Here is a 16,544-nt window from a genome sequence, read left to right on the forward strand (position 1 = left end):
AAATCTGTTAGTCTTTAAGGTGCCACCGGACTCATTGTTTTTGTGGGACGCAGCATGCTTAGTCTGGGGACTGGGGGTGGGGGGGAGGCAGAGAGAACACAACATACCATTTTGTAGCTGCTCCTCAAGGTTAAGGCACTGGGGGCAATGACAGGTTTTAACAACTAGAATTGTCTTTGGCTAGAATGTCACGGTTACACATGTACAGCACATGTGGAAGTGAGCATCAGATCTGCTGAGCTCAGAGGAGAATGCACGCTTATCTGGAACAGCAGCCAGTCTGCATGCACATATCATTCAGGTACCACCGTCTGCTTAAGAATCACATCACCAAATGTAAAAATCTTCAAATGTAATTTATTAAGACATTCAGCTATGTCTGTTCGTCTACATCCAAATTTACTACTAAAAATAAAATCATATCACATTTCACGTTAAGAATACCAATTTTGAAAAAAACACTTCAGAGCCGAGCCAAGCCTATTGTATAAATAAGTGACTAGTTTCTTTTCATATCAAAATTCACATAAAAAATTTCCTTCCCCCCTCCCCCCCCAGTTCTATCTGAAGCCATGATGAATGTAAAAATTTAAGTATGGACACGTGCGTGTCAAAGAATAAAGGTGCAAATTCTATTAACTGCTTTAAAAGTGGCATTTGCGGCGTTTGATCATACACATTTCTGTATTCATTCCCAAAAGTGCAAATATTGCCAGAGTTTAACACTGTTTTAATTCAGCTGCAAGAATTAAACATTATACAGGATCAAACAGTATTGCAAGGCCTCTATCTGTGCCCTAAAACTCATCCCACTCTCCCGCACTTTGCAGTGAAGGCCAAAGTGTTCATTAGAGCTTTAGTTTACTTCACATGGCCCATACTGTGCATAATATATTAACAAAAGTTTCATATACATCAAAATATTGAAGACTCCGTCATAAAAGTCAAGAGTCACTATAGATTACATGAATGCAAATGTAATTGCCCCACCAAAAATGCCCAAAGCATACACACAATGTATTAGAGTGCTTCCATCTTCCAATACAATCAATGCTGTTACATCTTTGATTTTGGCTTCAGTGCTGTACAAAATTTTGTCAGTAATCATGGCTGCGCTCCAGTCAATGCAGAAAAACAGGCCAAAGCATTCTAACCTCTCACTGGTACCTTGGGACATGGTTCAGTTTGGTGGTTCCTCCCCACCCCAAACACAAGCTAGACGTTCTGTCTCTTTCGCACCTCACACCCCCTACTTCTCTGCCTTGCCCTTTATCCACCCCCTGAAAATACTCTGTGTCCATTTCATGTGTTTCCAGTTTCTCCCTCCCTTGCAATTCAGAGGCAGTTTCTGAAGTCATTTCAGTTGAATCTCCTTGGAATTGCCTCTACCAGGCAGCCCACAAAAATCAGCATGGGATATTATAAATACATTTTGACCAGCATTAATTGCTAAACTTTTTCACAATTGTGGAAGGATAAGTTCTCTCTGCTGAGTCAGGCACGGGTCTCTGACATGGGTCTGTTCCAACATCATCTTCTGCCACTTCAGAACTGTATAGAAAGTCTCGGGTCCTGAGTGAGAACCTCCTCCTGGCCTCCAATCGGTTCCTCCGCAATAATCGCCCCCTGGCTGTCCTCAAAAAGGCAAGTGTCACAATCCAAACTCTGAGAATCATTCTTGGTGTCATGAGTGTGGTCCTGGTGATCTGGCCCTTCAGCCACCTGTCCGTTACTGTCCCTAGGGCTCTCTCTTAGATTTCTCTCCTCCTGGTGTTCAACACCAAGATGTTCAGTTGCTTCCTGATGAACAGTATTTTGCTCTGCTCCAGGGTTTGGCTGTGGAGCTGGCTCTGGTCCCAGCCCTGGGGGCTGTGAGGGGTTTTTAAGTTGACAGTGGCATAAAGGACAGGTCTCTTGCACATAGAGCCATTTCTTAAGACAACCAGAATGAAAAAAATGGCTGCATGGTGTGATTACAGCAGATTTCATGTCCTGAAAAGAATAAAAATCAAGATGTCACACAACAGCCAAACACCCTGTCCTCCCAGAACTACCCTATATCCTCCACGTGATCTCAAATTTACCCTGTGAGATGGAAATTCTAAGGCAAGATGTGTAATGATTTTTCTACATTCACACAAGCCTCCACATAACTTTCAACAGGCACAAGACCAGTAAGTTTCCAGATGAAAAAGAGTGGTAGAACTCATGAGACTTAATGACAAACAATTGCAACCCCATGGAAGTCAGCCCCATACAGATTAAAAGCGAGCACAAAGGAATGGTTATTTACAATTCTTTGTGGAAGTAGTTGTAGGGTATGGGTTACACAGTACTGGGCGGAAAGACAAACCCAAAGGTATAAATCACCCACCGTGGCGTGAGAGCAGAGCAGAAATGAAGTGCCTAGACCTAAGCCACAGAGGTTAGAGCAGAGATTTTTACTCAAATGCAAAGTAAGCTTTTGTTTTAAATGAACATTTCAGATCACTGAATCCAAGTTTGGAGCCAATCCAATCTTAATAAAATCATGCTGCAGTCATCCTAGGGTTACTCTTTCCCTTCCATTCATAAACATGATTTCCCAGGGAGGAAAGAAGCACATCTGTATTCCCCCCCCCCCCCCCCCCGAAAGCACAAGGTGTGGTAAAGATAGTACTTCCAGTGTTCACTTCTAATTTCCTTACTTCTGTTGGCTTATGTTAACCCTTCGCCTTACAGTAATTAGCTTTCTTTTCCTTTTATAACCAGTGTGTTAAATTAAGCAAGAGTGGGAATTAACAATCCATGGAGATTGAATTGTTTCTATGAAACCGTACAAGACATTGGCTAGCGGAGTACATACAATCTTACAGGAAGCAGAAGAGAAATCTCCCCAATGAAAAAAAAAAGTTAGTGTTTGGTTTGGTTCTACTATTGAGAGTAGCTTGGCCCAAACTCATTAAGAATCTCAGATACTTTCTAGAGTACGACACTTGCTTTAGTCAAATCTGAAAACAGATTTAAAAAAAAAAAAAGCTATTCTGCTCTATTTAAATTCCTTAATTTCCATGTTAGTTTGTTGTAGATTTCCAGTGCAACGACTCTCTCCAATTCTGCACTAAGCCAAATTACACATAGCAGAACTCGGTGGGGATTGCAACTGAAACACAACCAAAGTCACTGAACTCGTTATAGCAGCGGAGACGAACTCCAGACCATCCAAAGGTATGTTAATAAGAGTCACTCCCCTACAGTGCTACTACTTGAATTGCACACCTGGTAGCAGATGGCACAGATATCATTGTGTTGCTCCAGCTGCTCCTCTGTGGCAGTGGGCAGCGATTTGATCTTATTCACAGCATCCCTGCGGAGAAGAAAACTTTTCCACCCCAACTGGGCCCGGAGCCACACATTGTAATAGGAGTGGATGAAGATTATCATTGAGCCCATCACAGTCCATTCGCCAAAGATAGTCTCCGAGACGCCGTATGCCACGACGCAGAGAGCCACGAGGAATTCCAGCAGCCGGTAGGTGCCGTTTACATAGTAAATTACATCGTCCATATTTTCTACTGGCTCTTTTCTGAACTCCTCAACCATAAACAAAACGTAAATGAAAAGCGTTCCAAGCACCTGAAAACAGATAGAATGACACGGTTTTAGCATTTTAGGTCCTGAGGGTAAGTAGAGTTCTGTACACAAGGGGCCTCCCTCACCTGGAAGCATATAAGCTCCAAATCAGCCACGTACTTGCTTAACTTCAAGTAGAAGCTAAATCCACCCTACTCAGCAAAGCATGAAGCTTGTGCTTAAATACCAGGGAAACCCATGCTTAAGTGCTTTGCTGAATCCAGGCTGTAGTTAGGGCTTGTCCACACAGCAAACGCATACTAGAGGGGTGTGATTTCTAACGCGCGCAGGCGTATCAGTGTAAACACACTTTGAAACAGCACTACATTAATGTGCACTAGGGAATTTTTAGGGTCGACATGGGCCAGTTAGTGTGGGACACGGTGCACTTTAGAAATCACACTTCTCTCGTGCACAGTGTGGACAAGCCCTTAGAGGCATGGATAGTGACTAGGTGCACACACACAAAAAGCCATTAAGTGACAAGCTTCCAAGAGTTATTTTTTAAATAGTGAATTAAAAAATGAAAATGAGGATACACGCCCCCACGCAGGAAAGTACGTATGTATGCCTGTTTTGGACACCAACATATTTTCAGATCGCCTCTGGAAATCTCCTAAAATAATGCAATCTATGTGCAGTTTGGAAGCTTCTTATTGTAACCAACATGCCCTTGCAATCCTACAGCATTATTTACAATAAATATTTTAGTTCCCTCTGTTCTCAGCCCAGCACTAGAGTACTCTCGCCGCAGGTAGAGATAAATAAAAGATTTTACATCCCAGCTTCTGCACTCTAATACTTCCCCCAGCACAGTTCTGGTCATAGCCCGTTATCTTAGGGAGAAAAATAAATAAAAGGACTACCATGAGGCTCGTGTGCCTTACCTGGAGGGAGGTTAGAATACTGCTAGAGATAATGATCAGCAGCCAGAAATCCATGTGGAAAAACTGACAAATCATGTAGGCCATGTACGCTGGGAACACTAGCAAGAACAAGCACAGGCTGACTGCACGGAAATGCTTCCACAGGCTCCTGCAGGAACAATGCAAGGGTTGTGATTCAGACAACTGGCATCTTCTCTCTGAGAGAACAGTGGCGTCTGTCTCTGCTGAAGGCTTTTACATTAAGAAAAGGAATTCTTAATTTCCTCAAGTACAGTCTGATTCGCAGCACAGACATTTATTCTGATGGATGCTCAGTTCTTTCTGCCCTGTGCCATTCTCAGCACAAGGTGGAAAGGCTGCATCCTCAGTGAGACAAAGGCAAAAATTAAAGACTACAAGTAAGTTACATAGGTATTGCCACAGCAGATCAGATCAGTGGTTAAATTAACTGTCTCCTGTCTCTGATACCAGATGCTTCAGATGACAATCCAGGAAATCCCGTTAGAACAATTATGGAATAATCCGTTCCAGGCAGTCATGCTCTGAAGCATAAAGGTTTGTAAGGTTATTTTAAATGCTATCTGGTATACCTGCAGAAGTTCCCCCATAAAAACATCTCTTACTTTGACTCCTACTAGACTCTTTGCTAGTCTCTACAACCACCTGTGGAACTCTCTGCCACATGATGACTGTACATTGTGTAAAAGTATTTCCTTTTATCTGTTTTAAATCTGTTGCCTTCAGTATTAACGAATGGCACCTTGCTCTTATGAAAAGTGATGAATTGAATTTATTTAGATTTTAAAAAATAATGACATCTATTCCAAGGCTCTATTTATCTTACCATAATTTATCATGCAATAAGTACAATTAAGTTAAACCTCAGCAGCACTGAAATTGGTTCCATAGAAACTCAGTCAAACAGCCCAGCCATCTACCTCTCCGTGATCAAGGAAGCATACCCTCAGCCTACTCCAAACAGGTGTCTTTTGCAGTATACCCCAAAAGTCACCAAATTCAGGCTATTTCAGACCAAAGGGGAGCAAGTTCCTGAGTCTCCGAGTGAAAGCCCTGCCAGCTGTCCCCTCCCTTTTATAACACACAGATCTTCATTATTTTGTAGACCTCTATCATGTCCCCTTTTACTCATCTCTCCCCTACACAGTCCTAATCTTTTCACTCGCATCCCATTTGGAAATCTTTCCAATGCCTCTAATCGTTACTTGCTGTGCTACTCAGCAGCTCGCTGATGTATTTTTACACACATTTAGTTCCAGAAATAAGATACACTGAAACTGACGAACGACAGCAGAAGGGAAGAAAGGAGAGAGAACTACCCTAATTTGACCTCAGCTAAGGGTTAGAAGAAAAAAAATAATCTAAAACTGAATTTTGTAAATACCTGTGTTATTTCAGGGGGTGGGGGGAGGCTTCCCCACCTCACTTGTTCAAAACTCCCTACAAATTCAGCTTTGGAGCTGGCAAATAGTTAGTTGCTGGTAGCAGTAAACATCTGTTTGAGACCCAGATACTCATCTCCTGGCTCTACTCCCCTTTCCTTTTGTTAGCATATTTAGAGTTAACATGCCACAGAGTTGTGTTGACCACAAGCAACCTCTAAGCCAAACAGACTCACTGGATATAAATAAACCTCCTCTTTTATTTATAACACTTACTGGTTACATAAGGGGAAAGAGACATGCAATTAACATAGGAAATGCAGTTTCATGCCAGAACACCAAAGACAAATAAAGCTCCTCAAAGAAACACAAAGAAATCAAAGATAACAGGAAAAAACCCAGCAGATCAAAACGTCCACAAGACTCCATTCTTCCACTCCTCGGGTTCTATCCATAGACACCTCCCATTCCAGGCCTACAACCTGTGTGCCCCAAGCCTGAGGTTCCTGAAGTTAATCTAGGGACTATTATTACTTAGTAGAATTTTCCCCCCATGATTCTATTAAATAACTGGCTGTTTCCGTGACACCCTGAACTGGGGTTTTGTTTGCCCACGAGCAGGGCTCAGTGTCTCACGGGGGGTTGGGGGGTGATGACTTTCCTTGCGTCATGTAATACACAGAGAACTCGGTGCCAGGGGCTGCCCAGCAACATGATTCTGTGCAGACTGTACAACATGCTCATGGAGGATTCTTCATTAGGACCATGTGACCCACGTCACTTTCCTTCAGCAGACGGAATCATGTTGCAAAGCATCTCTGAGCTGGTGTACATCACAGTGAGAGAGAGTGTGGGAGAAGGGAGCAGGGAGAAGATAGGGAGAAGGAGCAAGGAAATTAGAACAGTCTGTATACCAACCTTTTTATTCTTTAGTCTACAAGAACGCGGACCACCACAACTTACCTTTTGGTAGCCCCCAAGGCTATCAGGCCATACATTAGTGTGCTCACCTCTACAAAAGAGAGTTTTAAATAGCTTTCAGTTTAGAAAGTGCATCTCTTACTTGTCCCTTGAAGCGCCCAGGGCCAGAACAATGGGATCAGCAATCTCCAGCATGGACTGAAGGATGGATGCTACCACAATGAAGAGAATAATACTAAGCAGGAATGCCCGATGGACAACTTGAAGCTCGATTAAACCAGTCTGCACTGCCAAGATCAGGAGAGTGACTCCTTCTGTCATCCCCCTTTGGGTTGGTGTTTTGAAAAGAAAATGAAAATAAAATGCAGAGCATTAATTATTTTGCTTCATCTTAAAATAAAAGTCTGGCATGTATGAAATCAACAGAGTTTGTCATAGTGCTTTGTTTCTGATTCTATCTTAAGATTTCTTTCTGCCTTGGATGACCTCAGGACATTAACATGGATATATTTCTTTAAAAAATACTGCTTACGCTTCTTTGTAGCTTTCAGAGGCTTTGCTGACCTTTATTCTTTAATGTATGCAGTGGTGCTGTAGCCATGTTGGTCCCAGGATACTAGAGAGACATGGTGGGGGAGGGGATATCTTTTATTGGCGAGAGACAAGCTTCAGGTCTGGGCCGGGCCTGAAGAAGAACTCTATGTAAGATATTCCCTCACCCGCCTTGTCTCACTTTTTCTTTAATGACATCCCTGTCTGGAGTCCTACCACTTGGGTACATTTTGAAAGCAGTGAATTCAGACTTAGATATACAGAACAACCTCCAATGTCGCTCACAGAAACTCTAGAATAAAGAGTCCCCTGAATGCCCCACTTTCACTCTTTTGGTTTTGAAGTTGAAAGTGAATTTAATATTTCTAACGTGGAGACAATGATACTATCTTGAAGCAGTTACAGCACAGCATGGACTATGCATGACTGTTTCCCCCCCCCCACACACACAATGCTCCTGCGCCATTCCTGGGCAGCCTCACTTTATACTCACTGCAGTTCCCACGTACTCACCGGAACCCAAAGTACAAACAAGTCCTTCACTTGTGGCTTGAACCAGCATTTGAACTCCCGGTAAAAGCTAACATACTAACCCACAGTGCCACAACTAAACTCCCAATTTTATGTCAGACAGTTGTGACAAGCACAAGAGAAAAAAGTTGCCTATATTCTTTGGCAGTTTCCCACAGTAACTTTTAGCTGACCCGTGTAAATCTTCCACAAAAGATTAGCTTGGTTTCATGCAGTTACGGGGGGCGGGGGGAGAGAGAGAGAGAGAGAGGAATGAACCAGGAAGTTAAAATATAACTATGTAAGCATTTAGTTTTTCTAAACATTTGAAGATTCCTTCAGTCACTCATCCCAATGAAAACACTGCAAATAATCTAAAACCCCAAAGAGAAGCAGTACTGTAATACATACAGTGCATGATTGCCATTCTAAGTTTCATGGTAGACATTTCCATCTCAAATCCTTTAAAATAGTGCATTGGGACTAATAAATAAGAAGCCTGTCGTAATTCCTATGCATTCTAAGGAGTTTATAGTGGGTTAAAAATAACTTTCAGTTCAACAAATGCCAACCTCAGATCTATGTAGTTCTAAATGTGTGTCAGGCACTTACCTGTTCATAGCCGGGTCATTCATGAATGCTCGGTAGCCCTGCAAGTAAAACTTGCAGAGAGTCAAAACTCCCAAAGCAACAAAGGAGACTGTGAACACCAACCCCAGGAGTGAATATGGAGTGCTGCAACATTCCGCAATGCTAGGGGGAAAACACAGTTTAATTAATAAAAAGATTTCTTCAATTAAGAGTCTGAGCTGGTTTGAAATTACATCTGGATTGGCTTAAAAAAAAAAAAATAACTTGAGAAGCCCCACAAGTAAATGCATGTTTTTCTATGACAAAATTACAGGAGAGCACAGTCCACTATTTTCTCCTCGGACATCAAAGGTCAAAGATTCACAGGTACTCAGTCACAAATGCATAGTTCTATCAGCTGATAAGCAAGCCCAGGTGGTTCTCCATTGCTCATTCAAACTGTGCTTCAAGACAGCCCCACATGGTGGTGCTATCTTGCTTTTACTTTAATAAAGAAGAGCACTCATTCTCAGGCATGGAAATGTGATGCATTCAATTCACTTAATGACATTTCAATCCAGTTACCACAAGGAGACGCAAAGTTACAGTAGATCGATTTGATTGGTTAGTTCCCACCCATTGCAATACTGCCAGGATGCCAGTCACTATATAATGCTCATATAAACGGTTATTAAAATGGCTAATAAATTGCAAAGTTCTTCATAATTCTGGTCTGAAAAGTGATCTGAGATCTTGATGTTCCACACTACTGCTGACCCACAAAAGAGGTCTAGTACAAACTTCAAATAAACAATACCAAAAAGACAGGTTGTCTTTAAACAATTATCTGAGCGAGAACACATGATGCTCTCGCTCTCAGGCCTACTTCTCCTTTGACTTGTTACCATAGTGAAGTCACAAGGTTGCAGCTGAGGATTCACAAAAGCTGGGTGCAGCCAAGTTTGAGGGATCAAAGAGCTGTTTCAGCTCACTCATCCTGGGGCCGGTTTTCTGTAGTCCTGGCCCAGTGCAGTCTAGAGCAGTCTCAGTGTTTCTCCAGAGTACAGCGGCCTTGAATGGGAATCACACTGCTAGAGATCAGCAGAATGCAGCGTGCTCTGGTGATACATCCCCCCCATCTCCAATGTCAGCAGAGCTGGAAAGCAGTGGTGTGGAGCTGCTCTATGCTTGCTTTCTCTAATGCCAGGGAGTCCTCAGCTACTCAACTCAGGGTCACGTTCTGGCACCTTTGGTTACAACAGCAATCCTGGTTCCTTCAGGACATCAGGCTGTTCCCAGAGAAATTATTAGGATGCCACACTGCAGCATTCTAATTAATTCACTGCTGGGTCAAGTAGAAGCAAAGTGCTCCAAGAAAGAGCTTGTGTCAGAAACACTAAATGGAACAAAGGAAACGGTAAATAGGTGCACTGGTACTCTGAGTCCTTTTGTAATGTTTTATACGGCACCAGAGAGGTAATGCAACAAATGAAGGTCATCTCTTTTTAAAGCGTCTATGTTAAATAACAGCTCAAGTTTTATTACAGATCATTCTGCTTATTCTTCAGCAATCCAGCATTTTAAGTTAATAGGGCATGAAAGCCTTTTGTAGCTGAATAGGCTGCCCACGAGAAGCTTCTTAACTTCCTGGCTATGCCTCTGCACATGAATGGTAGTGGTCTTTGAAAGAAACCCAAAGCAGAGAATTTGGAAGAGTCTCACTCATCATACAATCAAGGGGTACTCCTGATAACTCATCAAATCCTCCCTATCCTCCAGTGAGTGATACAAGCTCTTTCGGAAGATAGAGAAAACAGTCTGTAACGGAATATTGGCTTCTAAGAAGACTCACCATCACCACAACCCCGAGCAAAGAAGGGCACGTCTACAGTACCAAAACAATAAGCATAAAACTCCATGTGCACAAGAGACAGATCTGTGTAACTGGTTGGAAAAGAAGAGTTATGCCAGATGATTGTGGCACAATGGTTCTCTAGTGACTCCTCAAAATTCCCAGTATGTTGCTCTGGTGTGACTGTAAATAGGAAAGAATTGGCCAAAAAAGGTGTAGGTCTCTGGAAGGGATGACTATCTCCCAGGAACTGTGCTTGGACTGGTGTTTGTCCTTCTCAGTACTGGTCATGTGCGATGTTTAATATTAAGGGCCCCTGCTATGCAACGTATTTTTGAATAACTTCAGGGTCCCCCCCCCCCAAAGTTGTCAGGAATGAAGGAACGATAGTTAAGGAGAAGTCTGATCCACCATAGCTGAGCCTCCAGGTAGGCTCCATAATCAAGAACTTTCAACCCCTCTAGCAAGTAGGCTACCACCCTTCCTAATGAAGTTTAAGCGGAGATAATTTACCATGTAAGGGACTCAGAGGAGCTTAAAAACCTCAAACAAAGGACTGACTGGAGAGCTTTCAGATTTATCCTTATGTGCCCACAGGTGTGAGTTTGTAACTGTCCTGAAGGTTTGAATTCTTGCCATCTTCAAAAAAAAATACAACGAAGGCCGTGTTTTGTTATTGTTTGTTGTGCCTTTGTGGAAGCTTAACATTGCTATTAAATGCACTCTGATTGCGCTTGCTTGAATTCTGGAGTTGTATAGCTCTAGGAGATCATTCATTACTGCTTATAAAGGGCACGTGTGCGCACACTGCTCTTTTCTGGCAGAAAAACATTTTTCCATTTTACTAAGTAGACTGCAGTACAGTGAAGTCTTCTGGCCGACTACAGAATCTTTATTAGCTTGTCTAACCAAATGATATTTTAACTTCCTCTCCTAAACAGTTAGGCTGTCAGAGATAAAACCTGCTACTGGAGCTTGCTTTCTTCAGAAGAGAAACGAGTGCTACCATGGCAAAGCAATGCATCTTTGGCCCCCACAACACTGGTATAAAAGTCTCCTGGTTGTGTGTGTTGCTCCTGGGCAGGTAAAAGATGACAGCAATTGCCAAAAACCCACCAGGAAGGATGCCTTGAGGAAACATGTCCCCAGAGCGTGATGAAATTGAGTCTACAAGAAAAAGGCTGGTGCTTTCCTGTTTTGGGCTGTACAGAGGAAGTCTGGCAAGTAATATTTTCGAGATGGCATCTTGTTTAACTCTCACTTATTATGAAGATACAGATTTATTCTGATACTTGGCAGGCAAGTTCTACCTGATGTACATGGATTGATTCATGATCATTCACATCTTGCCCCTCAATTCTATGGCACAATTCCAGAATCTAAAACACTAGAACCGGAAGTGGTTTAGATTGCACCAGGTACATAATTTCAGTAACTAGAATACTGATGGTTCATGCCTGCAAAGACCAACGGTGGTTCAGAGTGATATTTGCACTGAGTGCGTCAATCTGGCATTAGAGATCTTTCCTTTTGGAGATCTTGTGCATGTAGCAATAGCTACAATATTTGCCAAATGCATGAGGTGTGTTAGAAAATCGAAGCTCCCCTGCTGTGCCATGTGGTACAAGCCTCTGCTCTCTGCCTGTGGCCAGACAGAGTACGCACATCACTAGAGCACAGGCTTCTGTATTAAGCACAGTGGGGAGCTCGGAGCCTAAATGACTCAGTGATGTGGGAGATACTGGGTCTTCTCTGCGAGAAAGAGCCATTTCGTCATCCCCAGATTCTTTACCTTCCTGCTGTCAAGGGACTCTCCGATTTCTGCCCCTAGTAACAAGAGTCAAATTTTCCAGTTTTTCACAAGCAGCAAAAAACTGGTCGTCTATCCTGCAATTTCTTCAACTCCATCACAGAAATTAGAGATGGAAGAGCCCTATTAGGTCAGGCAGCCCACATCCCTGGCAACTGCTACATTACAGTTAGGTAAAGTCAATATTCTGCTTTGTGCAAAATTAAAACTTCAGTGGAGGTGTAAAATAAAGTTGGGCGGGGGGGTTAACTGAAAACTAATCACCTCTGTTAATGCTGAATAATACCATTAGTACTGTGTTGCATTACATTTTAGTATGTAATGCCCTCAAACCCTTTGTGTTTCTCTGTTTATTTTAAGTTGACACTGAATTCAGAGGGCTTGAGTACTGTGATGGACAAGACCCATGTGTGAAAGGTAAGTGAGAGGAATGTTCTAGAACCTTGATCCTGAGGCTGTGGTGTCAAACAGGGTTATTCTAAAAACAAACCTTTAGAAAGAGTTAGGAGATGCTGGCAATGTATTAACTTCTTTGTGTGGTTTAGTAGAAAGACAAGAAGGTCCCAAATGCACTAAGAGGGTGAAGGGAAAGACTGGTGAGTCATAATCTAGTAAGGGAATGACTGGAGACAGAGTGTAATAGTTTTCCTATGCTTTCTTTAAATCTTGTAGAAAGATGAATGCCAAAAACAAGACAGAAGAGGTATGAAAAGTTCCCAAGCACCAAAGGCACTGAGAAGGTCCCTCTGCCGATGAAATGGTCCATAAGAATGTGGGTTGCTCAATAAAGACACCCTTCAGAACAAACCAAACATCAGAAATAGTTTGTTAGAGAATCCAGTCCAATACCCTGAAAGCTAGATTCAAGAGCAATCCAACTGGGGAAGAGAGTAGCATACTGGGATATTTAGGATCACCATCAGAAAGATAACCCAGTCTCTCCTTCCTGAGGACAATAAGTTTGGGGTTTTTTGGCTTTATTTCAGATACTGCTGATATTGTGGATGGAATTCCCCATGGTCGTTACTCACTGCTAAACTTTCAGTTATGGCATGGGTTTTGATGCACTCCAGAACATGTTGCATACCACAGCTGAAAATAAAGCATCCAGGACCCAACAGACACATCGATTCCTCAACACAATCCTACAGACAAGTACCAGAGGAGGAATGGGCTAGCTAGCCTCAGCTGGTGATATCGGAGTTCACTGATTCAAATTTTTGAAGCCCTACCAAACTTCTGAGCTGAAGCTGAGTGTACAGTGGTTTGCCCATCACTAAGTTATATTCTGTATTCACTGGGAGCTTTTCCATAGTTCTGCTAATACCCCTTTGTCCTGAGCTGCTGTGAAGCAAAAGGCTTCACTGGACTAATATGCATGAGGGCTTCGTGATACAGACAAATATTTACTGGGGACTAGAAGAAGACCGCTGATTTAAACCATTCCATTTTGTAGAAGACAGTAGATTAGTTCAGGAATACAAACAATGCATGCACAGAAAACAGCGTATTATGGACACTAGTTAATTACCTTGTCAGAAAGAGGAAGAGGAGTCTCTCTCTTGAGGCAGGCTGATCTCGTGTGCTGAAATAAGAGTAGATTTGAAGAGCAAATAAGACAAGCCAGAACACCATGAATAGAACGGGGACCACCAGCTGGTTCCACAGAGACATCCCCAATGCCAGGAGACCATACACCTCCACTACCTGGGCAAGGCAAAGACAAGACCAGTTTGTTGTATTTGTTCACATCCTGTATGTTTACAGAGATAACAGAATAGAAAAAACAAACAAACAAACATTCAATTCATTTGCAATTCAAACCATGAGTCGGATTCATGTGGCACAAGCGGGTCAGTTACAAGGATTTTTTGACTTTGTACTTCTTTGACCTTTTGTTAAAGGCAGGTGCTAAGTGTCTCAGACACCTGTCAAAGCAGAGGCTAAATATCTAAAAATTGGCACATTTGCAACATATGACAGTTACAGTCTGGACAGCAATTCCTTTAAAGTTTATACTACTCTTTGTACAATGTTAATACTAGGTGACTATGGAGCAATTTTCAGAAAGCTGGAATTTCAGATTGGAAGGCTAATCCCTTAAAAGTGACAGGGAAATTATTCATGGCTTTATTTTAAATCAAGTGTCTGTTTCTCACAGCCAAGACAAGAATCACAAGTACCTCCTAGGAAGTATGTATTTTAAGAGAGACGAGAATTAGAGAAAAACTTGTACTTTACAAGCATGTAACTACACCTCTACCCCGATATAACGTGACCCGATATAACACGGGTTCGCATATAGCGTGGTAACCCCGGGGCTCTGGCAGTGGGGCTCGGGCAGCGATTTAAAGGGCCGGGGCTCCGGCTGCTGCGGGGAGCCCTGGGCCCTTTACATCACCGCTGGAGCTCTGCCGCCGCTACCCCAGAGCTCCGGCAGCGGGGCTCGGGTAGCGATTTAAAGGGCCCAGGCTCCACATGTCCACAGCCCCGGGCTCTCTAAATCACTGCTAGAGCCCTGCCGCCGCTACCCTGATGTAACGGGGTTTCACCTAAAACGTGGTAGGGATTTTTGGCTCCCGAGGACCGCGTTATATTGGGGTAGAGGTGTACTAGTATTTGACAGTGAAAGATTGAGCAGGCAAATCAGATTTGCAGATGCCTGTCAACCCAGGCAAATGTTAGAACATATTACACTGAGGTCCTAGAAATGTAATTTCTATCATAGCAGATTAACAAGTAGCCTACTAGTTTGGTGGCCAAAAGTAGCCCGTGCTCAGGCACTACAAAGGAGCTTCAATGGCCCTGCGGAAGATTCCCGTGGCACAGGAGCAGAATGGGACCAACATAAGCAACCCTACACAGAGAGGGGGTGTACCTATAGTACTGAGCAATGCAGGGGATTCTGGGAAGCTCTCTAACTTGTATGCAGCCCCTGCAGGTTCTCTAAACTTATACCAGCCCCCAAAGTCCAGAATCCAGGATACATAAGGTGACAAGCTGCTTTTGCCCATCCTCCCTCTGGGCGTAGTCTCCAGAGCTGTTGGGTTCAGAAGATTAAGCTAAAAATTGGTCCTGGGTGTTTTAATATCCCTCTTCCCCCATGTTTTTCCACTGGTATTACAAACTACTGTTTGCAATACTACAATTGCAAAGCCTTAGAAACAACGGTGAGGTCACAACTACTGGCTTAAGTTATCACTGAATAATTCATGCTCAAGTCAGCAACTATCACAAGTGATGGCAAAGGATGACGAGGACGTCATGTTAAAATCAAGTTAGGGCAAAACTCCAGTCTGGTATAAGCAGATTCATCTTCCTTGACCTTCAATGGAGTTGCATCTACTTAAAACAGGTCTAAAATGGGGCCAATTTTTTTGCCCCAATTTTTGTTTCTGGAATAGGCTCTAGATTTCCACAGAAGTGAGCTCCTTAAAAATAAAATGAAAAAAGGGTGATTCTTGTTTTTTCCAGCTTTCAATTAAACCAGATCATAATCAAAATATGCAGCCCAACACGACTACAACTGTCCCCATTTGCTGAGGCTGGCATAGGCAATTTGCCTCAGAGGCACTTTCCAAAAAAAGATTACCAGCGGCAATAACATTTCTCCTAATTCCAGCAAGTTCTCTCCAGCATATATTGCACAGTACTATTCTCAGCTGTAGCTGCTTATTATTCTAGCAGCATGTTGTTAATACCTTCCAAATTGTTCCATAGCCACACATGAGGAGTTATGCCCTTGATTTGCATAGGGAATTGGGAGAAACATGGTGTGAGCAATGCTCCTTGAAGAGTTTGTACTAGAATATTTTTTCTCAAGGCCAAAACAGTACTGCATTGACTAGTAAACACAGATTTGAAAGACAAAGGGAGTCAGTGAGGCAGCCCCCCAAAAAATCACTTACTTTCAAATCTTTACAGTGATTATAAAAATAATCTTATTAGCGCACTTATAATGGCCGATAAAGTGGTAAGGAGAATAGACCAAAACAAACACTTGAGTAACTTTTCCTTCGAGCTTGCATATGGCATTAAAACAACCTCAAGATATTGAAGTGTTCTTAACACAAGTGCCAAAGAAGAAAAAAGAGTTGACAGTACATTTATGATGTCACTGCACCTCAAGTGTTAGCTGTTGATCTAGCTTTAAAAAATAGTTTGAGGTTTAAGGTGGGTTTATTGGTAAGCTACAAAAAAACCAATGTTGGATTTCAGGCTTTTTTTGCACTATTTTATGACGTACGGAAATGACCATCTTCCCAAAAAACCCTGCTGCCTTATGTGGTTGATTTTGTATTACCACCATAGAAATGTGAAGAGTGTCAAGTCTGGTCTTCCCCAGTCTTGGGGGAAGGCATCTCAGATTTGCCTTGTGAGCTTTCATACTTAAATGAAGAGCACTGAATCTTTGACAAAAACATCTTTTC

General features: G+C 42.5%; 1 protein-coding gene across 5 annotated transcripts in view; it reads right to left on the reverse strand.

The window, feature by feature from the left end:
- Positions 1-337: 337 nt before the first annotated feature.
- Positions 338-16,544, reverse strand: part of RNF145 (ring finger protein 145) — a 63,298-nt gene continuing 47,091 nt past the window's right edge. For all 5 annotated transcript variants that reach the window (XM_065555159.1, XM_065555162.1, XM_065555160.1 and 2 more), the window contains 6 exons: positions 13,646-13,821; positions 8,495-8,635; positions 6,963-7,145; positions 4,500-4,647; positions 3,259-3,615; positions 338-1,992 (listed from right to left, as the gene is read on the reverse strand). In XM_065555159.1, the coding sequence (XP_065411231.1) occupies positions 1,546-1,992; positions 3,259-3,615; positions 4,500-4,647; positions 6,963-7,145; positions 8,495-8,635; positions 13,646-13,821 (1,452 nt within the window). In that variant the 3' untranslated portion in view covers positions 338-1,545. The remainder of the gene's footprint in view (positions 1,993-3,258; positions 3,616-4,499; positions 4,648-6,962; positions 7,146-8,494; positions 8,636-13,645; positions 13,822-16,544) is intronic.

This window comes from Chrysemys picta, chromosome 8 (assembly GCF_011386835.1).
Source record: "Chrysemys picta bellii isolate R12L10 chromosome 8, ASM1138683v2, whole genome shotgun sequence".
In the NCBI taxonomy this organism is placed as follows: Eukaryota; Metazoa; Chordata; order Testudines; family Emydidae; genus Chrysemys; species Chrysemys picta.